Here is a 26,333-nt window from a genome sequence, read left to right as displayed (position 1 = left end):
CTGCTGAGATTTTTGTTTGTTTGCCTGCTCTTTGAATGACAAACGTCCAGGACTGCTACAGCTCATCTGTGATGTGTCTGTTGTGTTAACACAGTATCTATTACTCATTTACAAATATTTGTTTATATTTTGATTATCAGCTCATTAGTTATATCTAAAGCTTTAAGAGACGGTCTTCGAAATTGTTACCAAAGTTTCTCCACTCTGCATCTCTCTTGCTTCATAGTCATGTACTGTAATGTGTAATCAAAGACACAAAAATGCTTCTGATATAGTATTACATTTAATTGTGTGGGGAAATGGATACAGGAATTCAGCATTTGCAATAAAACTGAAAAAAGAACAGCACTCTTTTCCTCTGGAGAATGAAAATAAAATTAGCTTACATGGTATGTACCAACATCCACAGGTCCAGGAGTTGAGAAATGTTGTGCATAGATTGGTCCATTTATTTCACCTCACGCTTGGTCCATACCCTAGTATACAGAATGTGTTCTTTTTTTTAAAAAAATCACAAGAAATATTTCCTTCAAGTCTTTAAAAGCGCTCCTTGGCACTTTATTTGGAATGAAATCTCCCCATACAAATTGATAAACAGACCAAAGACTAAATAATCCCTTCTCAGAATAACATTACTTACTGTAAATAAAATACTTCATCACACATCGCATATCAGCAATAAGATTCCTATTTTGAACTGATTGAGGACAACAATACAGCAATTGGTCCCAAGTGAAGGTCAAGATATGCATGCATGCCTTTAGCATTATCACCTATTGCATGCCATTACAACAAAACATATTGAACTACAGATCAAATATTGTTTTGTTTTACTCACTTTGCTTTGTGTAACTAATCCGTTTGATGAGTCAGAGTTTGAGCATTCCATTGAGAAGAAGAAGTTAGGAAGTTGTTTTTCCCCCGAAATTATTCTGTGTGACTAATTTAGGAAATATGACATAGCAAGTTCTCTAGAACGACAGTCTTTGAGTAAGAAACCGATATGGAAAAGATATAACACCTAACCAATTAAATATTTCAGATGTTTCAGATTATTCCATGCAATATGCAAAATTCCATCCAAACAGTCCTTCAATTTAACCTTAACAAACATTATTCTCCTTCAACAAGCATTTGGCTGGGGTGACAAAGTGCTTTTCTCTTTCCCCGTTTTCAAAACGATATAGAATTGGCTAATCTATGTACAACTTTATACCCATTTGGGGGAAAAAATAGAACATTTTGACTATGCTGTTCCCAAGGCGCTGTGCATACTGTACAGCATTTCATCACAATTATCACACATCTGTACATTGAACAAACAAACAAAAAAACTAAGAAAAAAGCCCAAAGAAAAAGCTCATCAGTAACAATACCAAAGTCTTGGCAGAGTAGTGCTGACCCTCTTTCTGTCCTTCAAGAGTACATTTTTAGTTTTTAAAAGCACGTCACTGCAATGGGTGTGAATGTAAGAGGCAACATTCAACACATTCAGAGTGTGTTGGGGTCACACTAGTGGTCTGATTGTGCAGCTTACAACAGTATGTCTGACTTCCAACACACTTCATACAGTCTTGGGTTACATGTCTGGTTCTGGATTCCTTCTTCTTGTAGCCCACTAAGGCTCCATAGTGCAGACTTGATAGTGCAGACGAATCTGTTGATGGATTGATGTGAAGTCATGTGAAGGTGTCAAAGTCCAGATGTCCCAGTGGAGTTTACATTGAAATCCAACAGGCAGCAGAGTGCGTGTGTGTGTGTGTGTGTGTGTGTGTGTGTGTGTGTGTGAGAGAGAGTGGCTCAGACTGTGAAAGTTCAGTGAATGTTATTGTGGCGGCCGCTCACCCGTGTCAACCTTGCTCCTGTTTCACAGCTTAGTCTGGGGGCTTACAGACTATAGTGAGATGAAGTCCCTGTTGCACAGCTCTGAAGTCAGAGGCTGTCATTGTCAGAGTTGTATAAAGTAGAAGTAGAAGTGCTGTTACAAATGTAATGACAACACAAGTAGTAGGCTATGATGTTACATAGCTTCAACTGTGCAATACCATACTACTGGTGTTATTACATATGAAGAACTTCTACTTCTACTTTAAACATGGGTTCTACATTTTTGTTTTCCCCTGACTGTGCAAAACTAACTGCGCACAACTCAACCTCTGATTGTTGGACACCGCTGTCTGCTCACATGGTTGGCTGCCAGTGTCTTGCCCTGCCCCTCCTCACAATACCGTGTTGATAAACACGGTGAACCCATGTATACAACTCTGGTTATGTTATTTGAATAATCAGGCCCGCCAGCTGAGGGGTTGCTGGGGGCAAGCGGGTAATGTGTCCTGATCCCAGGGAGAACAAGAGGTTCCCAGGATTGGGACCCCATTACATTGTATTGAGAGAGGGGCCCTTTTAGATGATTTTGTCACGCGCCCAGGTAAAGCTGTCAGTGGCCCTGTGAATGGCAATGATGGTCGATGCAGCACACCAGCAAATATAAGCAGGGCTGGGATTGTCTGATGTCTGAGTGCATGCCAGCATTGTAGAGATGGTGTCTAACAGTCATTTAAGGTTGCATTATGTGACTGGTGGCCAGTCATTCAGGCTCATCTAGACATCACATACACAGATATCTTTGGTCTGGTGTTTCAAGACGCCATCACTTATTTTTAGAGATGGATTTCAAGATGTACAAAACCCCTGCAGCAAAGAATAAAAACACCCAGTAGTCTTTCCCTGGCCTTATTCTACTGTACGCTCCTTTCCCTAAGCATGGTCACTAGTGCCACTCTGTGGCCAGAAAGTAGTACTACACCCTTAGTGGCATGCGGTGGCCTATTTAACAGTCTGGGCAGCAGGCATCTGCAGTGATGCAGTGAGAGAGCAGGCTATCGGGTGACCTATGAAGAACATTCAACCCTATTAAGAATATTAATTTGGTAAACCCTATAGCTGAGCTGGACTCAGTTTACTGACTCTCATGCCAGCAAAAAATCTGTGATGTTCCAACAGAGGAGAGAAAATGAAGAATGGAGGAAAGGACATTCCCACTGGGGTACTCTAGGGAAACATTAGATGATTTTGAGTGTTGAGTGACTAGTTTTACTTCAGAAAAAAAATAAAACAAAATAAAATAAAAACCCTGCAGCATCCAGCATCCTTAGATAAGACTAGACTGAGTGCTTTAAGACTGGACCTCATAAGAGACACCTAGTGGTGGCTCAAAGCCTGAGGAAAGAGGAGATGTAAGTTTAAGATGATATAACTTACGGTAGGTTCAAGTCTAGATATATGAATCAAGTTATATGTAAAAGAACAAGTATTCAACATTACACTGTGTAGTATCATCTCAGAAACATCAGTTAAAAAACAAACAAAAGCAAAACAAAAACACATGGTATCAAGTATCCCCTTTCGGATATTTTTGAGTGAAAATTCACCTTTTCCCTCTGCTCTACAATGGTGGGGGGAATCAAATAATATTAATATTAATAATAATGATAAAAAAGAAAGAAAAAAGAACAAAAGTGTAGGATCTAAAAGTGTATTTCTCTAGAGGCCAGACAAGTTGACTGAGAATGGAAAAAGTAGAGCCGAGTCTGGGTCTGTGTTTGGTGTATAAATAAATGGAGCTGGGTCAGTACGAAATATTCTAGAGTACTCAGCAAAGATTCTTGAGCACCTGCTATGTTCTAGAACCTTCAGTCAGCAATTGCGCTGCTGCCTTCTGGCTCTCTGTAATAGGCCTACAGCGCTGCCCTACCAAGCAAAAAGGTAGTAACTGCATTCCGTTGAAAATGAAATATATTATGATTTTAAAAACGTCAAAAATTATGGCTAAATAAAATGCTTGGTTTGCAAAGAATTTGGTAATATTAAGTAATAAAACTGCCACGTGTCAATAATCCACCTAAAACTATTTAGGCTGGACAACAGGATCGTTTATGGGGCAGAGTAGGTTCTGGCTGGCCCTTGTTTCCGTGACGACCAGGAGAGGAGGAATTAACCTTGGAAGTCCAGGGATCACACAGTAAAGCTGAGCAGACTGTAGTATCTAGCCCAGAGGGTGAGACTGGGTGAGGGGGGCAGTATAAGCGACTCAGGGGTGGAAATTAATTTTTCAAAATGTGAACTTTCACCAGCTACTGAAAATAAAAAAATATTTTGCTTCCAGAATTTCCCAGACACTTTCACGTTTTACCTGCATGTGCTCATGCGTGTGTGTGTGTGTGCACATGAGTGTGTGTGTGTGTATGTAAAAGTCTCCCTACCAAAGTAAGCTCCATCTTCTAAATCCCAAAGATTCTCTCCACCACACCTATCCCCTTCCTTCTGACATCCAGATGAGACTCCCACGTCTGTGAAGAAGGCAAGAGGCCAAAAGGCCTGATTCCAACATCAGCACTCTGTACGTCACCCAACATCAGTCAACATCTCTTTTGATGTTTCCTGTTCAATATTTTAACTTTGGTTGTTCATAAATGCTCCCTTCCTTGAGTATCAAGGTGTCCTTCTCCCTTCCAGTTTGAAGGAGATCCTGAGTGGTTATAAGAGAAGAGACTGGTTTGGGTGGTGTTGTGTCGCTGGCTGCACAGATCAGCATTAACGGAGACTTGAGTGACACCTGATATGACAGCTGACGCAGTGTGACACGATCCAGGATCTGGGGTTAGGTGTCCTCACTCACACAGTGATCCATAGATTGGATGGGATACCGGATACGAGGATGGGCACACTACTAACCCTGTCCAGACACTGTCCAGAGACAGAATGTCCTCACACACAGAGGGATGCAGAGTCCAGAGACAGAATGTCCTCACACACAGAGGGATTCCTCGCAGGTTGAGAACGTTTAAACTCAGCCACGTTTTCTTCCTCACACAGGTGATGTCACAGAGGACCTGGTCTCGAGTGCTCAAGTGAGTGATCAGCTGATTTAGCAATGGTTGATTGAAATTTGTGACAGGTTTTTTTTGTCAACCCAGCATCGTCAACTTGCTTCTCATACAGCAACCCGAAAACCACCTCCTCTGTTGTGTTACCAATGGCCTGCACCTGTTACCAATGTGCTCACGCCTCTACCAATGTCCTGCCGCTGTTACCATACCCTCGTACTAATTTCATTGGTACAGAGGGTGCCGAATTGAGAAACGATTACTGGAGAGACTTGTAAGGACCTTGCATGGTGAGGTCAAGGAAACACTCTATACAATCAGTGGCTCCTGCGGCTACCAATGTCCAACTGCACCTCTGCCTCTTTCCTCCTGCTGTCTCGCAGGTATGCGTCATGCTCTGTGCTGATGTCACAAACGTCCACTGCATCCCACCCCTCGTCTCACAGGTATGAGTTGTTCTCTACACCTGTCTTACAGGTATGTGTGGTGCTCTGTGCACCTGTTACCAGTGTCCACTGCACCCCTGTCTCTCTCCTGCTGCTGCCTCACAGGTACGTGTCGTGCTCTGTGCTGCTGAGGCTCTGTAGTGACCCGTGCTTACTGCTGGGAGACTCCTCTGGTTCAGCCAGACCCGCGTATGATGCCTTAGTCCCATCCACCTCCTCAACTGGTGGCATCGCATCAACCATTCGCCTTCTCTCCCCCTCTTCCTGATCCCTCTTTCCCTCCCTCCTCTCTTCCTCCACACTCGTCTCCTTCCCCTTCTTCTTCTTGCCCTTCTTCCCCTTCTTGTCGTCTGTCGGAGGAGGGGACGTCATTTCTTGTCCTCCATTGTTGGCTGTCGTGGTGGTGGTGGTGGTTGCCGTGGCTGCCGGTGGCGTCTCCTGGACGATGATGGTGGGGTTCTGCCGCAGGTCCTGTCGGCTGGGCGGCTCGGCGGACATGATGGCCTTGGCGCCGTGCATCCTGGGAGGGGACTTACAGTGCAGCTCGCCGCGCGACTCCTTCCAGCGCCGCAGCTGGGACAGGTGCTCCTTCTCGATGTCCCGCTCCGACACCTGCAGCTCAATAATCTGCGGAGATTATAGACATGAGATTACGGATTAGATATTTTATACATTACGGATTAATTATTTTAGACATAGTGTGCTTTATTGACACTACAGGTGCTCCTTCTCGATGTCCCGCTCTGACAACGGCAACTCGTTCACCTGCGGAACAATGAGTTTCACACAGTTTAACATAACTACATTCAGACAACATTAAAATAAGATACTCATTATATGCAATTGAATGACGATTGCCCTGGGTTTGCCCCCATATGAGTATGGCGGCAGGAGGGCTAATTTTGATGAAAACGTGAGCAGAGCCCGAATGTCTGGCTTAGTCATTACGAATCCTTGTAATGAGAGGTCACTTGAAAGGTCGTTGACCTGTTGTGAATGTTTAACCTCATGACTCTTGAGTTTTAAATGCAGGGGTGGAAGGTAATGAATTACATTTACCCAAGTATTGTTATTGAGTAACATTCATGAGTAGGCTACTTTGTAATTTATGAGTAGCTGTTAAAATTAGCACTTTTACTTGTAAGGTTACTTGAGTACATTTTGACTCAAGTACTTTACTCAATTACTCTGGCCCCTGGCCTGAGTACTGAGTAAGAAAATAGATTGATAGATATGGATAAAATGCACAATAATAAAATAATCTACCAGGAATTACACAGCATTTCCACTACGTTACTTGTCCCACCCATCTTGGATCAATGTATTGGATGATGGTGCCAAACAAGAGATGGAGGTCATGGAGGACAATATAAAAGAAAACATTGACGAGAAAAAGAAACATTGATTTCTCGAGAAGAAAGCTAATTAGAAGTGACTAAGCACTTTTACACAAATTCTTAAGTGAAGTACTTTTTAGTTTTACTTGAGTAGATTGATAGATTATTTTACTTTTACTTGAGTAGGATTTGGGCAAAGTAAAGATACTTTTCCTTCAGCATAATTGTTCTGTGCCATTTCCACCTCTATTTAAATGACACTTCTACCAGCAGATGGAGACACCAACACTACACTCGCAGCCGCGTTCTTTTCAATAGGACTTAGGGATGTGGGTTGGGGTAGACACTAACACTACCGACAACAGATGTTGAAGAACTGCATCATGGCCACCGACTTTGTACAGATATGTAGAGGAAAATATAGAAGTTGAACAAGCTTAACAAAGTTCATACACACTATTTTGAGATGAAATAATCGGCTAAGTGAGGTGTGTAAAATATAGAACTGAAAGTACTTTTACAGACGTAATTACAACACTAGTGCTTGATCTTGCATACAGTATCTTATGCAGTGTAATAGACTATTCCACTGTACCTGTGGTACCAAGTGATTCATTCACCTCTGGCTAAATGCACTGTAATGACATGTACAGTAATGCAATTAAACACTATGAAATGCAATACACTGACTGCTCACACACCCACCTCATTGGCAAGGAAGCTATTGAGCATTCAGCACACTAACAATAAGATGGGACAATTATGCACACAATCACATTCGAGTGCCTCATGTATTCAAAAACACTTCTACGGTACACCCACCATTTCAATGAGATTTGGGAAAGCTACTGCCCACATGTGGGATGTGGGATTGTACTGTACTGCCCAAAACAATAGCACAGGGGTGGGGAACCGTTTTCATTCGAGGGACACTTCAAATTTGATATAGTCCTTCAAGGGCTGTACTATGATCACAAACATAGCATAGCATTCAAATTGTATCAAGCTGGATAAAATGGCTGCAAGGGCCGTAAACGGCCTTCGAGACGTAGGTTCCCAACCCCTGCAATAGTGGCTAGGAGATGAGCTGAGTCACGATCACACCCACTATAAAAACAATGGGACATCATGATCACGTTAACCACACTGCCTTAACAATGGGGATACGTACACATTCCCTTTAGATTCACTCATCTCAACAAAGCTTGTGCAATTGCTGTAATGCACATCCACTGCATTGATGAGGAAGGTTTAATGACAGGTAGACATGCCATGCACATGCAGTGCTGCACAGTTTTAACGTCTTTTATGTTTCTACGTCATGTACTGTATGCTGGGTGTGTGAGAGCTGTATGAAATGCAGTGCCTGAAGCCCAATACAAATCCCCCCCTGGGTACAATAGAGTACACTCTAACTAATCTGAAGTGATGTGAAAGTGAAAGCCCACCTGGGAAACTCCAACTCCCATTGTCATTGTGACACAGCACACAAATGCACACTACACACAACGGAATTGCATGTATACCTCACCCCTGCAAGGGAGCAGAACCCAATGGTGCCCCAAGGGAGCAGTGTGGCGGGACAGTACCATGCTCAGGGTACCTCAGTCATGGAGGGGGGATGGGGGAGAGCACTGGTTGATTACTTTCCCTTCCAACCTGGCGGGTCGGGAGTCGAACCGGCAACCTCTGGGGTACAAGTCTAGCGCCCTAACTGCTTACCCATGACTGCTCTAATGCTTCTACACACCCACCTCGTTGACGAGGAATGTCTCATGCATGTATCGTGGCTCGATGTGCTTGAGCAGCTCCATGGTCTCGTACATGCCCTGGTATGCCTTCAGCTTCTCCTGGGAACCCAGCATGCAGCGCAGCAACACCAGCCCCACGCGGAAGATGATCTTTACTCCTGAAGACAAGGAGGACATGAACAAGGTGGAGTGTTATAAATTATATAACGTAGATGAAATAAATACTTTTTTATAATATATGTAATTAACAGTGCCAGACCCAGGCAGAAGATGATCTTCACCTCTGTAGACATGGAGGAGGTTTAGCATTATAAACGATGTAAAGGCGATGAAATCACATTACTATATTAATTACTATACAATTACTATAATATATCTAATCATATAATATGTTTTTTTTTTAAAATAATGGGCCCACACGGAAGATGATCCTCACCTCTGAAAGAGGTGGAGGGTTAAATATTGTGATATTTTGTCTGTGTGTGAGTGTGTGTGTGTTTGTCACTCCAAGCATCAAGAACAAGATTATTAGGAGGTAAACCTGAACGATATTTTGCAAAAGGAAAACATTGTTTTTTTAAGAGTAATTACAACCTAACATGTCTAAGACGTATTCACACGGACAGACTGAGCTGTTTTCGTATGTCTACTCCAGAAGTTTTGTTTTCCAAAAAGAACTGTGAGACTGTAGGGGCTTCCAAGAACCAAAGGACAGTGATGAGGGAGGACTTCCAAACAGGGTTGCCAGATGTGACTGATGACTTCAAGCCCAATAAAGGCTCAAAAACCGCCTGGATGCACTAAATCCCACCCAATGTGAACTAAATTCTATTGATCTCTATGGCCATTATAAATACACAGGAAAACCCGCCAAACCCTGCCATTTTTTTTAACACGGTCACTCCAAACAACCCATTTTAGTCGGGAAACCGCCCCATCTGGCAACCCTGATTCCAAGTAAGAGCTATGGTAGGGCAGCCTGATCTCCACAAATTCCGTGCTCCTGGACACGGATGTTAAGGACACGAAATCCGTGTTCAGGAGCACGGATTTTGCCAAAATTCCGTGCTCCTGGACACGGAATTGTTTTCCGTGCTTCTGGACACGGAATTGTTTTCCGTGCTGGGCACACGGAAGTGCTTTCTATAGGCTATTCTCACAGCACTGTGTTAACTCTATCATTAGAAAATACATACCAAATGCTAATCCTAAACAAAATAATGCTATAGCAATTTAAGTTGTGCCCTGACCAAAACATTCCCTAACCTTAACCTGTCATTACAGACATATTTTTGAGAAATACCTTTTCCAGTTGGTTGCTAGGCTATCAAACTCATATAATGAATGCAAGAAAACTAGCTGTGCCCAGACCAAAATAATTTCTAACCTTAACTCGTCAGTAAGAAATGTTTTTTTTTAGACAAAATATTTGAAATTTAAAAAATCCTGAGAAAACACAAGACTGTGGAAACAGAGCTGTGGGAGTATAGAGATCAATTCTGTGTGTCCATCACAGAAAATAATTCCGTGTCCAGGAGCACGGAATTTTGGCAAAATCCGTGCTCCTGGACACGGATTTTGTGTCCTTAACATCCGTGTCCAGGAGCACAGATTTTTTGGAGATCATGTTGGGTAGGGAGAGGACAGTAAATGGAGGCTGAAAGTGGAGAATGGACAGAGGCGTTGCCAGAAGACCCATTAGGCTGCTGCTGCTGTCCAGCCTGGCCGCCCCCTCCAAGTCAGAACGGCCCTCCCACAAACTTAAGCCCATACACACACTGCCAACACGGGTCTAGACTAGCGCTCAGCCATCAGTTTCACACTTGTGTCGAGACAAGGCAATTACAAGACTGCCATAAATCCAGAAAAGGTGAAAATAAAAAGCTTTCCTTCTGCCAGACTAATTAACCGTCATTTGGAGCTGTGTGTGTGTGTGTGTGTGTGTGTGTGTGTGTGTGTGTGTGTGTGTGTGTGTGTGTGTGTGTGTGTGTGTGTGTGCTCCTTACACTTGCAGAAGAAAATGTCTCATACACACAGCATGGAGGCCCAGGGCAGTTTGTGTGTGTGTGTTTAGATGTGTAATGTGTACATATTTGTATGTCTCAGCCTACCAGAAAAACATGTCCCACATGCACAGTACGGAGGCCTGGGGCTGTGCATGTGTGTGTGTGTGTGTGTGTGTGTGTGTGTGTGTGTGTGTGTGTGTGTGTGTGTGTGTGTGTGTGTGTGTGTGTGTGTGTGTGTGTGTGTGTGTGTGTGTAGTGCAATGTGTTTGTTCTGCATAATGTATATATTGGTCTTACCCTCACAGAAGAAAATGCCCCATACACACAGCACTGAGGCCAAGGGCAGTGTGTGTGTGTGTGTGTGTGTGTGTGTATACAGTATACTGTGTGTGTGTGTAATGTATGCTCCTCACCCTCACAGAACATGTCCCAGACGTGCAGCACTGAGGCATATAGGCAGTGTGTGTGTGTGTGTGTGTGTGTGTGTGTGTGTGTGTGTGTGTGTGTGTGTGAATGTGTGTGTGAATGTGTGTGTGAATGTGTGTGTGTGTGTGTGTGTGTGTGTGTGTGTGTGTGTGTGTGTGTGTGTGTGTGTGTGTGTGTGTGTGTGTGTGTGTGTGTGTGTGTAGCATATATGCATACGTTCCTCACCCTCGCAGAAGAACATGTCCCATACGCGCAGAACTGAGGACCATGGCAGCGTGCGTGAGAAGGCACACATGAACCACTCGGTCATGTAGAGGATGGGCTCGATCTTGAACCTCTTCAGGTGCCGATGGGCCACGGGGGACACGCGCTTCAGCAGAGCAAACTGGATCTCCCCATCCAGCTGGATCGCTTCCTAAACACAGGGGAAGAGGGAGAGAGGGAGAGAGGGAAAGAGAGAGAGAAAGAGAAAGAGAGAGAGAGCAAAAAGAGAGGGAAGATTAAGTATAATAATGATCAAGCACACGCTTCAGCAGAGCAAGCTGGATCCCTCCATCTAACTGGATCACTTCCTAGGCGCAGACAAACAAAAGTCTGCATTTAGCTTGTGACTAGTATCCCCAAAATATAAGGGCCCAACAGTAAGTTCCTTCTTGAAGCTGGTAGTCTGAAAGATCCAAAGCACACTGCTTTCAGTGAAAAAGGTTAAAAATCCTTTATTTTAAGTTTAAGGGATCACGTCTATGCGTTTTGACTGAAAACCAGTCTTCATCAGGGCAAAGAACAAAGAAAGGTTTTGAGGAAAATTAGCTTAACTTCACCTTTCAACATCAAACAGAATCGCTTATTAAAACACAAATACATGATCTCACAGAATTCCATGAAATGAACTTGGACCATTAAGACACAGAATCTGCATGAGTTTAATATGTTTTGTCAAACTTTTGTGATGGGAACACACTACATATAGAAGTCGCTGTTGTACTGGAGTCATGCTGACAAAACCGATAGCGTGGTGCAGCAGATTCTCCCCATAATGAGAGCAGAGTCTCCAGCAGCTGTGGACCGATACACACTCTTCATGTAATGTGACAAGGCACTGATGGACGAGGGACTGTGGAATGTGTGTGTGAGTGTGTGTGTGTGTGTGTGTGTGTGTGTGTGTGTGTGTGTGTGTGTGTGTGTGTGAGAGTGAGTGTGTGTGAGAGTGAGTGAGTGAGTGTGAGAGTGAGTGAGTGAGTGAGTGAGTGAGTGAGTGAGATTGTGCATGGGTAAACTGTGATTGTGAAAGTAGTTTGTGTGTGTTCGTTATGTGTCTCAATAGTTTGTAGTGTGTGTGTGTGTGTGTGTGTGTGTGTGTGTGTGTGTGTGTGTGTGTGTGTGTGTGTGTCTGTGTGTGTACAAGCACTACACACACAGAGGCCTTATCTTGCCTCCACTTTTAGCAGCCAATTCAAAAGTCGGGCGGTAGAGCTAACACGTCATCCAATGTTACTACAGCAGGCCGCCCTCAAACAGGAGGCCATTTGCCTATGAGGACGCACACTTCTCCCTGCCATGAGAAGCCAAGCTGCGCAAAGCTACGTCTCCACCCCCAATTCATTAATTCACTTACAACAACAGTGACAGTAGATGTGGTTACACCACCCTGCCGTCAGCTACTAAACTACGCCAATGACCCCGCTAACACGTCATCAAATGTTATTAAAGCAGTACCCCTCAAACAGAGCCAAGTCCATTTGCATGTGAACCCTTGACGTTTCCCGTACCCTTGAGCAGTGCTGCACATATGGAGGCAAAGTTAACCCTCCGTCCCCTGCTACACCACAACAATCTATTTCATTACTACAGGAGTGGTCAAAGCTGTGGTTGCCCCGCCCTGACGTGTGCTACTAAAACACATCAACGTCCCTAATACGTCATCAGATGTTATTAAAGCAGGCCTCCCTCAAACAGCACCATGGCCATTTGCATGTGGACACTGCATGCTTTACAAAAACAACAAAGTCTCCCTCCTTCTACCCCAACCTCCCAGATGCGAGAGAGAGAGAGAGAGAGAGAGAGAGAGAGAGAGAGAGAGAGAGAGAGAGAGAGAGAGAGAGAGAGAGAGAAAAAAGAGAAAGGAAAGCTAAGTATAATGCCTTGTGCACACCAAGCGTGACCTACGTGACCCAGGTAGCTGAGGTGGTTGAAGATGTTTTGCCATGGATTCACTTTATTGCGCTGGACGTGGCATTGAGATATGAACGTTTCAATTGGTTTTCGCCAAAGAGAGAGAGAGAGAGAGAGAGAGAGAGAGAGAGACTGCTGCTTGTTATCACTACTGCTCCTTGTAAAAAAACGCTGGCCAGAAGGATGGTGTTCCACCACGTGTGTCTTGAGACTCCCATCCCCTTTTCATTTATTACGTTTCCAAAACCTATTACGTTTCCACAACTTAATTCCAACCGGGATGGAATTTCCATGACCTATTAAAGCCGCCTGCCTGCCTTTCAAGTGCAGAAACTTGCACACCGTCCCCACAGACCAGTGTAATTGCTGGATGCACATTAAACAAGAAACTATTCTGATGTATGTTTTTTTCCAAGACAATTTTGCAAATTAAATTTACGTTTTTGATAGGTTTTCCAGGCTACTCTGTCCTACTAGTGGAAAGCGTAATAGCATAGCCAAGTTTATCCAACCAGAATACCACTAAAGCAGATACCATGCCTGCTTGAAAATATGTCTTTGAAGATTCTCATTTTCTTTTTAACCATGACAGTGAAATCATAACTCATGTTGTGAGGAGCTAGACTTCTTGAAGGTCACACAATAATCCAGTTGCTTACCACTTCGCACCCTTGCCTTGACATGTCTTAAAATACATCCCATGAACTTTCTGAACTGCATGACTGAGTTTGTAAAAAAAAAAAAAACAATTTGGTAGTTCCATGACTTTTACAACAACAATTCTCAGAGTGTGTGGGTGACAAATGCCACATGCTGTTGCACGTCGGGTGAGGACCCTCCTAGTTTGAAAAAAACTTCTAGAAAACATTCCAGAAAAAAAAATCTACACTCGATGACATTTTTTTTTTTTTTAAAGAAAACAATTGATAGTTTGGTGACTTTTCCAACAAAATCCCCCGACATTTTTCAGGCTTGTGAAAAGTCATCTGTCTTATGAGATGGGTTTGCCCCAAGTCCGTCATAAAAAGTCCAGTTGCATAAAACAAGCGCTAAATGCCATGATCATTCCAGAAAACGTAAAATGTCTATGTGCCAATTCAATGACTTTTCCAATATGAATTTCCACTAAGATGGGAAAATCCAACTTGTATGTAGTCACCTCTTATGAGGCACAGTCAGTAAAAAAAATGAACAGCCCCAAGTAACTTGTTATAAAAAGTCCAGTAGCATAAAACTTTTTTGAAAACATTCCAGACAATTTAGAAACTCTACCACAAACATTTGTTTTTGTTCAATGACAAGTATTCTCAGACGAGAGTGTAGAAACTTTATTTGTCTGGCATATAATGCATAATGCAGTCATCTCTTTCACGAGCCATAACACTTAAGCTTACTGAAAACATTTCAGAAAATTGAAAGAAAATGAGTTCCAGGACTTTTCCAACAGCAATTCCCTGTAGTGACATTTGTCAGCTTGTGTGCAGTCATGGCTCTGATGAAGAGGGTTTAGTAAATAATAAACTGCCCTCAGTCCCTCATTATGGCACCCTCTTGAACTTCGGACCTCGCAGCATGTGACTGATGTGTGTGTGTGTGTGTGTGTGTGATGAAGTGATGACACACACACGCACATGCAAACGCACACGCACACACAAGCATACAAGCAAATACACACACACACACACACACACAGCAAACATGTCCACATAAAATGTTCACACAGCACACCCACACACACTAGAGCCTCTACACAGGCCATGGTGTAAACAAAACTGCGTGTGTGTGTGTGTGTGTGTGTGTGTGTGTGTGTGTGTGTGTGTGTGTGTGTGTGTGTGTGTGTGTGTGTGTGTGTGTGTGTGTGTGTGTGTGTGTGTGTGTGTTGTGTGTGTGTGTGTGTGTGCCAAGGCACGTGTGTGGCATGTGCTTGTGCCAGTCCGGAGGTGTGTTACATCACTACTGAGAGATAAGCAGCACGGGCTTCATGTCGACAGCTTGGATATAGCAGAGCTGCCTTCTCTGTGTGTGTGTGTGTGTGTGTGTGTGTGTGTGTGTGTGTGTGTGTGTGTGTGTGTGTGTGTGTGTGTGTGTGTGTGTGTGTTTGAGAGAGAAATCCACGCTCCACAGCGTAGTAGGTGCCAAAACTACCAGAAAGTTTTGTGTGTGTGTGTTTCTGTTTGTGTGTACACGTATACAGTATGTATGCGTGTGTGCGCGCTTGTGTGCATACCGGTATGTACGAATCTGTGTCTCTGTGTCTTAATACCAGCAATTATACAACAACACTAATTTCCCAATAAGTGTTTAAACGGCCAGAATAGTGCCTATCTTTGTGAACATGACTATGCGTGTGTGCGCGGATGAGAGTGTACAGTATATGTGTGAGTATGTGTGTGTACAGATGATGACTGTGTGTGTGGATGTGTACTTACCAGGCCAGCACTGTAGTATCCAGGGAGATACTTCTCACAGATCTGCACCAGCCCCCAGAACGCATCCTGAGTAGGAGTTGAACACACGTGTAAAAACATGAGAACTTGAAAGATAGAGACAGTTATACAGTATTTATCCTATCCATTGGTACGTGAATCAGACACCAACATAACATAAAGCAGTGGGCTGCCTGTTCAAGTGCATTTAGACACAATCTACTTGAGAAGTGAAATAGTGAAAGCCCACCTGGGAAAACTGACACAGCATTCTACAGCACACAAGTGCACACTGCAATCAATGAAATTGTGCCTCACCCCTGCAAGGGGGCAGCCCCTAATGGCTTCCCAAGGGAGCAGTGCGGCTGGACGGTACCATGCTCAGGGTTCCTAACCTCAGTCATGGAGGAGGATGGAAGAGTACCCTAGTTAATTACTCCCCTTACCAACCTGGCAGGTCGGGAGTCGAATCAGCAACGTTTGGGTTACCCAAGACTGCCTTTGTTTGGGTTTGTAGGGTTTTAAGCTCCTGTTGTTAAGACCAGCAGGGGTGGCAATGCCACACTGACCTCAGCTGGCATGTGCATGAGGAGCATGGGAGCCTGGGCCTGCCAGTAGCCCTCTATAACCTACAACATTAGACCACACTTACTGGGCTCCGAACTCATGAGCTACAGTAATAGACTGCATTTAGTGGGCTCCGAACTCATATCCTACAATATAAGCAGAAACCTAATGGGCTTGGAACTCATAAACTACAGCATTAGACTGCACCTAGAGCTCTGAATGTATAACCTATATTATTAGACTACACTAAGAGGGCTGCAAACTCATAACCTTTAGTATTAGACTGGATTCAGAGGGCTCTGCTACTGACCTCAGCAGGCATGTGCATGAGCAGCACGGCAGCAATGGGAGCCTGGGCCTGGCAGTAGCCCTCCTCTGGTCGATGCAGCGTGTAGGCCTTTAGCACACGGAAGAGATCCTGCTGCCTGCACACACACACACACACACACACACACACACACACACACACACACACACACACACACACACACACACACACACACACACACACACACACACACACACACACACACACACACACACACACACACACACGCGCATAAACACACAGATGGACGCACACAGACAGTGGCAAAAACACACGCACACATATTAACATCAATAATCTTATACCTAACAATTAGTTAAAAGTTAATATTCGTCGGTAGTCCTCTCTCCAGAATATTGCAACAGTTCTTTCGCCAATTGAGAGTTTACAGTTTCAATTGGGAGTTTACAGTTCACAGAATTCATAGTTTTATGGAAACATCAACGTTCAACAGCCTTTGTGCCCATTTTTCCAAGTCTCATAATGTTCTGCGCGTAGCACCAAGAGTTGCAAGACTTTTAACGATCAGCCGTGACTGTGCTTAGGCGAGATAAAGAGTATGTACAGGAAGTCTACAGTGCCCTCCATAATTATTGGCACCCCTGGTTGAGATGTGTTAAAAGCCTTAAAATAAATTCAGTGTTTATTGCAGAAGAATACTGTCACACTGAAAATTGTAGGAAAATGTAGCCTTCAACTCAAATGAATTGTAAGAAAATAAAAAAATCCCTGACTAAAAAATAATTATTTTTCATTAAATCACCTGTTCCACAATTATTGGCACCCTTAACAATTCCCAGGAAATAAATATAATTGAAGCATTTCTGTCATTTCTACAGTAGTTTACAAAGTTTACCAGAGTATGTAGGAACATTTAATTAGTAATTCATCACTTCCTGTTTCCCTGGGGTATAAATATGACGTGACACCGAGGCCATTTCTCTTATCCACTCTTAAACATGGGAAAGACAAAGGAACACAGCATACAAGTGAGGCAGATGTGCGTCGACCTTCACAGGTCAGGCAGAGGCTACAAGAAGATTGCCACTCAACTGCAGCTGCCCATATCCACTGTGAGAGGAATAATTAAGAAGTTCAAAACAACTGGAACAGTGGTAAACAAGCCTGGACGAGGACCCAAGTTTATTTTGCCACCACGCACAGTGAGGAGGATGGTAAGAGAAATCAAAAGATCTCCAAAGCTCACTGTTACAGAATTACACCAAATGGTAGCATCCTGGGGTCACAAAGTCTCCAAATCAACCATCAGGCGCTGTCTACACGCCAACAAGCTGTTTGGGAGGCATGCACGGAGAAAACCTTTCCTCACTCACAATCATAAACGCAAGCGTCTGGAGTTCGCCAAGCGGTATTGGGGCTTCAACTGGGACCGTGTGCTTTGGTCAGATGAGACCAAGATTGAGCTTTTTGGCAACAAACACTCTAAGTGGGTCTGGCGTACCACGAAAGATGCGCATGCTGAAAAGCACCTCATACCCACTGTGAAGTATGGGGGTGGGTCAGTGATGCTGTGGGGCTGTTTCGCTTCCAAAGGCCCTGGGAACCTTGTTAGGGTGCATGGCATCATGAATGCTTTGAAATACCAGGACATTTTAAATCAAAATCTGTTGCCCTCTGCCCGAAAGCTGAAGCTGGGTCGTCACTGGGTCTTTCAGCAAGACAATGACCCTAAACATATGGCCAAATCTACACAGAAATGGTTCACCAGACACAAAATCAAGCTCCTCCCATGGGCATCTCAGTCCCCTGACCTCAACCCCATTGAGAACCTGTGGGGTGAGCTGAAGAGGAGAGTACAGAGGAGAGGACCCAGGTCTCTGGATGATTTAGAGAGATTCTGCAAAGAGGAATGGCTGAAGATCCCTCTTTCTGTCTTTTCCCATCTTGTGAAACATTATAGGAGAAGATTAGGTGCTGTTTTGTTGGCAAAAGGGGGTTGTACAAAATATTAACACCAGGGGTGCTAATAATTGTGACACACATTATTTGATGTCAAATAATTATTTCTTTATGTGGGATTTTTTCCCCACTGAATAAATGCACTTGTATTGAAGGTTGGATTTTTCTCTTTTTTCCATTAAGGTCCCATATTATTTAGAAAAAAAATAAATAATTGGAAGCTAAAAAACACATCTCAACCAGGTGTGCCAATAATTATGGAGGGCACTGTATATGGCATTCTGCATAGTCAGGCTCACCATGTGCAGCCCATTGTGTTTTCTAGACACTTAGGAAGTCATGTCTCCGCTATTAACGATGACACAGGCAAGTCATTCAACAGACAGACTGTGGTTAACTGCTGAACCATTAAAGCACAGCATGCAGACATGGATGCATGCAGAGACACAGAGACAGAAAGAGACACACATCGCAAGAGATAGAGTAGAGTAACATTCGTTGATCCCAGGGGCAAATTAAGGTGTCAAGTAGCATACATACATACATAAATACTGAAGACATTACACACAAGACATTACGCACAAGATTATGCTGGACAGACATAGTCAGAAAGAGAGAGACATAGCGAGAAATATGCAGACTTAGTCAGACAGAAAGGAAACATGTATGGAGACAGAGAGACAAGCATAGCTAGAGATATGCAGACATACGGACTTGCGATAGAGAGATAGAGAGACAAACATGAGATGTGCAGACAGACAGAGACAGCAACAGACGTAGAGACTACATTAAAGATATGCAGGCAGGCAGACAGACTTGCAGAGATAGACAAAACTGTCAGGCCTCATTGGCCTTCCCACACCAATAGGCTTTATACTCTGCTCAACTATAAAGGCAAAACAGGAGGATAAATAGAAAACACACACATGCTTTCCATTCCTACACACAACAGCAGACAGGCAGACAGACAGACAGACAGGCAGGCAGAGAGAGACAGACAGACAGACCGGCAAAGACGTTTCGGTCTGATGAAGGTCTGACCGGCCGAAACGTCAGCCTTCTAAGTAAATTGTCTGGTTTTGACTGGAAGTGTAGCAGTGTTGCGCTTTTCCACAGCCTAAGTGAAATAGAAAGCCAAAAAAGTAACATGACACAAAGACAGGCAGACGTCATACACAGTAAACTGGGGTCACGGTACTCTGGTACTTACCCATGTCCTCCGCGTGCTACAAACATCTCGTGGAAGGGGAACTGGCGATGCAGGTCCTTCTCAATGACGTCCAGCCATCGCGGGTCACCAGGCTGACTATCTAGCTCCTGATATAAATATACATAGGGAGACTTCTTAATACGTCACAGGACATGCCGTGTGTGTGTGTGTGTGTGTGTGTGTGTGTGTGTGTGTGTGTGTGTGTGTGTGTGTGTGTGTGTGTGTGTGTGTGTGTGCGCATGAGAGTGTGTTTATGTCACAGCAAATGCTATGTGTGTGTGTGTAAGAGTATGTGTTTTGTGTAAGTATATGTGTGTGTATGCATGCCAGTGTGTCCAGCCATCGTGGGTCACCTGGCTCCAGCTCATGATGCAGTTCATACAGGAAGAAACATGTCACAAACACACTGGCCATGGAGTGTGTGTGTGTGTGTGTGTGTGTGTGTGTGTGTGTGTGTGTGTGTGTGTGTGTGTGTGTGTGTGTGTGTGCGTGTGTAGGTGTTACATGATTATGCATAAGGGTGTGATATTTATTCTTTTCTTATCTGGACCCTTGCTTTGCATATGCACATACGAGTAAAACTGTACATTATGTACAAGAGGTGCTGTATAGTATGTGAATGCGAGGAGGAGGCCATCCGTGTCTCACCTGGAACTTCCCAGGGTTCTGTTCTCTCTTCACCTTCCCTCCGGACAGATAGAGCCACGCACGGCCACGCAGGGAAGGAGGAATGCCCTTCTGACAGCGCTCCTTCACCTGCGGAACGAGGTAGGAGGGGAGAGAGAGAGAGAGAGAGAGAAGAGAGAAGAGAGAGAGATGGACAGACAGAGAGAAATCCAAGACAGGTCAGCTGGATACAAGTCTGAGCAAAGTCTCCAGTCAAGACAGTGTGAGACAAGACAGGTCAAGTCAAAGGCGAAGTTGTAGCCTCACTGCCCAGGCTCCTTAAGACACGGCCCATGTTATTAATAATAATTGCCAGAAAGGCAATGACCAAGTCATAATGTATTACTAAAGGCCCTGTGCACTGTCATAGTGGTGTAGCAGTGCTATAGTAGTTACGTTTTTTTTCCGTGACTATTACAATGTTGCAGTGGTGGAATGGCGTGTGTTAAGGGGCTACGCTATGAGCTATGTACTCTAGAATCAATTATGACATTTCAACACACTCCAAGTCATACCAGGTGACTCCTGTCTCCATATCCAGGGACAAAGAAAGTTTAGTGAGGCCCAAGGTAAAAAAGAATGCTTTGGCGCAGCAATCTCATTTTGGGACCAAATGACCACGACTTGTTCATGTCTGTACTTATTTAACACACCTTTTTGGACATGCACAACTGTTCAAGATGTCCACATACATATCAGTTTTCTCCAGGGCCGCTAACAGCTTTGGCCAGGCCCGGAACACTCACATACAATGTAATCTCTGCTCTTGTCAAATAAACTGTCATTTTCAAAACATAAGAATCTCACTCTCAATAGTCCCATTAAAATCTGACATGTTTTACGGGGTCTGACTCACGAGTCTTGCGATTTCAGCACGACCATTTCCCTCCAGCATTACACGGGGCCGCTGACAGTCTTGGCCAGGCCCAGGACAAAGTCACCTCAAGCCTGAAGCAATTTTGTGTCCTCCTCTTACTGGGCCCGGGACAACTGACCCCTTTTCCCCTCCCCTGTCGCCTTCTCTGGCATTACTGCCTAACTGCCTGGTGCTGTGCTGACATGGGACAATGTTGCCTGTGTTTGCTGGGTGCAGGGTCGGCTTGGCAGGCAGGCAGCGTCCATGGAAACCTAATCATACATAGACACACACACTGCCACGGGTCATGACAAGTCTTCTCCTCGAAACTGTGGAGTGGAGTGTTGGTGTTGCTGCAACTATGGGAATGGTGGCAATATGCTCAGGAGGACAAACACGATACCTACACTATTTATTTGAACAGCATAAACATGCCACTCCCACTGTGTGTGTGTGTGTGTGTGTGTGTGTGTGTGTGTGTGTGTGTGTGTGTGTGTGTGTGTGTGTGTGTGTGTGTGTGTGTGTGTGTGTGTGCGCGCGAGTATATATGAGGAACCCAAACGTAATATCTAGAATCTATTTCAACAACAGCATAAACACACCAATGTGTGTGTGTGTGTGTGTGTGTGTGTGTGTGTGTGTGTGTGTGTGTGTGTGTGTGTGTGTGTGTGTGTGTGTGTGTGTGTGTGTGTGTATGTTAGTATGTATGTTAGTATGTATGAGGAACCCTACTATAATACCTAGAAATCTATTTGAACATCAGCATAAACACACACACAAATTCCCATTGTGTGTGTGTGTGTTTGTGTGTGTGTGTGTGTGTGTGTGTGTGTGTGTGTGTGTGTGTGTGTGTGTGTGTGTGTGTGTGTGTTTGTGTGTTAGTGTGTTTGTGTGTGTGTGTGTGTGTGCGCACGCACAGATTTTGGTACGTGTATGTGTCTGTGTGTTTGTCTGTTAATACCAGCAGTTACACAACAGACACATAAATTTCCCAATCGGTGGTCTAGCGTAGAGTAGCGACTAGACAAGACATGGGCACACCCACATGGCAACAGGGATAATGGCTTTGTCCTAATGTTAACCTACGTTTATTAGCCCATTAAGACATGGCCCCTGTTATAAATTGGCAGTCGAGGACCAAGTTATAATGTATTACGAAAGTCACTGTGTAACGTCATAGTAGTGTAGTACTATGGTAGTAAAACGTCTTGTAACTAGAAAAATCAGCTTGCTAAGATTTTATTATTTGTAGAGTGGAATGGCCAGAGGCTGAACATAAAATGGTGTATTGTTTACTTGGTTACTGACAAGTCAAGGGCAGTGAGCAATACAACCACATGTTCTAAAATCTCAGTATACTTTGTATAATGACAGTAAAGGCTTTCTATTTTCTATTTCTACATGTTGAAATTGGAGGGAATCCTCCTTTAAAAGATGCACTGTGTAGGGTTGTGGCCAGAGTAGGTATTGAAACTACACTGCTCGTTGAAAACTGTGCTGCCTATTACCAAATTTGGACTTTTCATGAATATTTACTACGTAATAATCTACTATTTACTAGTATGACCAAAGTACAGTAAGGTTAGCAGCTAAAAATGTCAATTTCTGGAAATTCAAACTGGCAAGCATGAAGAGGATCAACCTTTCATATATGAAAAGGTGCAATTTTCCCAGTCATAATGAATACTTAGAATTTGATGGTGGAGGTAAGTATTCATGAAGAAGGTAACATAAGTGAATGAGCAGCATGAACAGCATGAACTTTGGAGAGAAACTGCTAAAATATTACACAGTGCACGTTCAAGCTTTTCATTCATATTGTATAATGTTGTATCGATGCCATAAGAGTGTACTGCAGGTGGCTTGGTGGCTGCTGTGCACAACAGGGGAAACGCTTCCCTTGGTGTCTGAAGAAGAGGAAACGATGACAGACTAGGACATGACTTTCACTATTTACAGTACGTCTAAGTTCTTCTAACTTCTACATCACAATACATCATAGACATATCTGTCAACAATCATTGCTTCTCGGTCATGTTAATCTCTTGTCTACCTCAACTCACAGGATATGTTTTTGCACAATTGTTTTTTTTCTTTAACTTCCCTTTGACCTGTGTTAATGTTTGTTTTCTGTATATATGTGTGTCTTGAAATGCCCATGTGAAATGCCCATTTCTGTGAGCTACTTGACTTTCACTGCAGTTTGTAAAGTAGCATATGACTTATGCTAGACCCAGCCACTATGGACCTTACGCATCTAAGAATCCCGGTCCTAACCTACATTGACCCTATGACTCTACGATCTCTTTCTATCTCTTCTTCCTCTGCCTTCCTGCTATCTCTGCCTCTCCTCTCCTCCTCTCCTTTTAAATCCACCTTTAACAATTATGTTCTTTTTTTCTCATTTGTTAAGCACTTTGAGTTGCATCCCTTGTATGATACAGTGCTATACAAATACAATTATTATTATTATTATTATTATATACTGTACCAGGGGCGAGCAATTATTTTGGCCTAAAGGGCCACATTGGGTTTAAAATATTGGCGGAAGGAGGGGCGAAATGCCATGGGCAATTTGTGTCAGTAATAACATAATGTACGCTGACTAGACTTAACTTTTTGACTACTTCATACCTGCACATTGACATGTATTTAGATGAATTACGGTAGCCTTGGTTAATCTCAAAGCCCCAAGAGCACTGTATTGGGCAAATAATTTCAGAATATTGGGTGCTTTTTTTTTGTAAAAGATGAAATGACTCAACGGATGTGGACTCAACATGTAGCCCTACTTGCCTGAGTTTACCCACCTCTGACATACTATACCGTAGCTACTAGTGGTGATATGTCACTTATCAGCGCTTTAACAAAGACAAATAATTACAAAATCAATCAATAAAGTAGAGTCCATCAATAAAAAATTAAAATAAGAAACGACAATCCACTTGAAGCACTGTGCGTGTAAATATTTCATACAAAAGAGACAGATTATGGTGATTGTTCTTGCTTTATTCTGAGCTGTATTGTGTTTTGATACATTTCATATTTCCTATGATTGTATTCTGTTTATGACGTGTGTATATATATACAGCGAGTCAAATAAGTATTTGATCCCTTGCTGATTTTGTTGGTTTGCCTACTAACAAAGACATGATCAGTCAATAAATGTTATGATAATATGTATTCTAATATGGAGAGACAGAATATCAAAAAGAAAATCCAGAAATTAACTTAAAAGAATATATATTAATTTATTTCTATTTCATCAAGCAAAATAAGTATTTGATCCTATGCCAACTGATAACAGTTCCGGGCCCACAGACCAGATGAGCACTTCCGATCAACTTGTCATCTGAATTAAAGACACCTGCACATACTAACATGCATAAAAGACACATTGAATCAGCAGAATCAGTCCATAGTATGAGTGAATCAGTCACACTCCAACCTCACCAGCATGGGAAAGACCAAAGAGCGTTCAAATGATATCAGGGACAAGATTTTAGACCTGAACAAAGATTGAATGGGCTACAATGCCACAAGAAAGAGACTGGGTATTAATGACCCAACTGTTGATGCATTTCTTCCAAAATGTAAGGAATACAAAATGACTAACCATCAGCCTGTCTGGGGTTCTATACAAGATTTGACCTTTTGTAGGGATTTGATCATCATGCGAACAGAAAGAAAGCACCCTAGACCTTTACGAGATGAGCTAGCTAATGATATCAAAACTACAGGGACCAAAATCACTGAGAAAACTACTGGTAGCACTTAATGCCACAGAGGTTTAAAATCCTGTAGTGCACACATGGTACCTCTGATTCAGAAGGAGCCTGTGCAGTCCCACCTGAGGTTTGCGAACGAACATCAGACTAGTTTAGGATATGATAAGGAGATGCTGTAGTCAGATGAAACCAAAATCAAGCTGTTTGGCATTATCACAATTCAATGTGTTTTGAGAAAGAGAACTGCTGTCTATGATTCCAAGAACACCCTCCTCACAATCATTCATGAAAGTTGTATCATTATGGTTTGAGGGTGTTTCTCTGGCTAAGGCACAGGACAACTTCACATCGTCAACGAATGGATGGAGGGAGACATGAAATGTGCAATCCTGAGTGGAAACGTACTTTCCTCCATCACTACACTCAAGGTGGGCCATTTTTGGATCTCCCTACATGACAATAATACACAACATACAATCAAAGCAACGAAGCAGTGGCTCAAGAAGAAGCATATTAAAGTTGTGAAGTGGCCTAGACAGTCTCCAAATATTAACCCTATAGTAATTCAATGGAGGGAACTGAACCCATTTGCCAAGCTACAGCCACAAACTATTAATGTTTTAGAATTAATCTGCGAAGAAAAATGGGCAAAAATCTTTTCTACTATATGCACAAACATTGTCATCAACTAAAAGAAGCATCTGACCTCGGTGCTAGACAACTAGGGCTTTGCCACAAAGCACTTTGTCTTCTTTAGCTAGAGGGGTCAAATACTTATTTGCCTAAATTAAATACAAATCAATTAAAATATATTATTTTAAGTTATTTTCTGGAATTTCTCTTTGACATTCTGTCTCTCCATGTTTGAATACATACTATCATTAAATGTATAGACTGATCATGTCTTTATGAGTGGGCAATCCTGCAAAATCAGCAAGGGATCAAATACATATTGGACTTACTGTATTTTATTTACTATGCGTGTTGTTCATCGACCTCTGAAAGGCCTGCATGCCACTCGCCACATGTTCACTGTTCCACTATGCAGTCTTCTCCATGCTTAGTGGTGTAACGTTACATCGTCAGGCTCTATTTGCCTGAGGCAAATTTCCCCATCTATGGGTACAATAAACTTTATCTTATCTATATTTCTGTGACGCAATCATTTGTTTAACACGTTTCTTTGTTGTTTTGCAGTTTCTGTGGAGAAACCAAAACACGTCTTTGAACACACAAAAGATTTCCTGGACCGAGGTGGTGCGTAGCAACGTTTTAGTTTCGGACATATTTAACGCTCTATTATCTACAGAGCTGGGTAAACTGAACTGTTTGTGGAGTGGCATGAAAGGTGAACCACAACGTCTGGTGCCAAAAGCATCAGTCCCTTCCCTCCTCCAGCCCATCAGCCTTTTTTGCAATGGAAGGCAATGCAGTTTAATTCAATTCACGACTAAGTGGTTTTTTGAAACACAGTACATCATGTATGTGTAATAGGGTAGTATGCATGTGTGTGTGTGTGTGTGTTCAGGTGTGTGCATGTACATTTCTGCCGGTGTCCACCCACCTTCTTGTATCTCTTGGCCATCCATTTGTCCCAATTGTAACAAG

General features: G+C 43.1%; 1 protein-coding gene across 2 annotated transcripts in view; it reads right to left on the bottom strand.

The window, feature by feature from the left end:
* Positions 1-264: 264 nt before the first annotated feature.
* LOC134436937 (TBC1 domain family member 10A-like) overlaps positions 265-26,333 on the bottom strand; it is a 40,105-nt gene continuing 14,036 nt past the window's right edge. For both annotated transcript variants that reach the window (XM_063186302.1, XM_063186301.1), the window contains exons 4-10: positions 20,124-20,231; positions 19,476-19,582; positions 16,328-16,442; positions 15,454-15,519; positions 11,078-11,267; positions 8,424-8,578; positions 265-5,959 (exon numbers count right to left, since the gene is read on the bottom strand). In XM_063186302.1, coding sequence (XP_063042372.1) covers positions 5,432-5,959; positions 8,424-8,578; positions 11,078-11,267; positions 15,454-15,519; positions 16,328-16,442; positions 19,476-19,582; positions 20,124-20,231 — 1,269 coding nt within the window. In that variant the 3' untranslated portion in view covers positions 265-5,431. The remainder of the gene's footprint in view (positions 5,960-8,423; positions 8,579-11,077; positions 11,268-15,453; positions 15,520-16,327; positions 16,443-19,475; positions 19,583-20,123; positions 20,232-26,333) is intronic.

The sequence above is a fragment of the Engraulis encrasicolus genome, chromosome 21 (genome assembly GCF_034702125.1).
Source record: "Engraulis encrasicolus isolate BLACKSEA-1 chromosome 21, IST_EnEncr_1.0, whole genome shotgun sequence".
NCBI lineage: Eukaryota > Metazoa > Chordata > Actinopteri > Clupeiformes > Engraulidae > Engraulis > Engraulis encrasicolus.
Note: the sequence above shows the minus strand (reverse complement) of the source record. Positions and strands in the feature narration are given on the sequence as shown.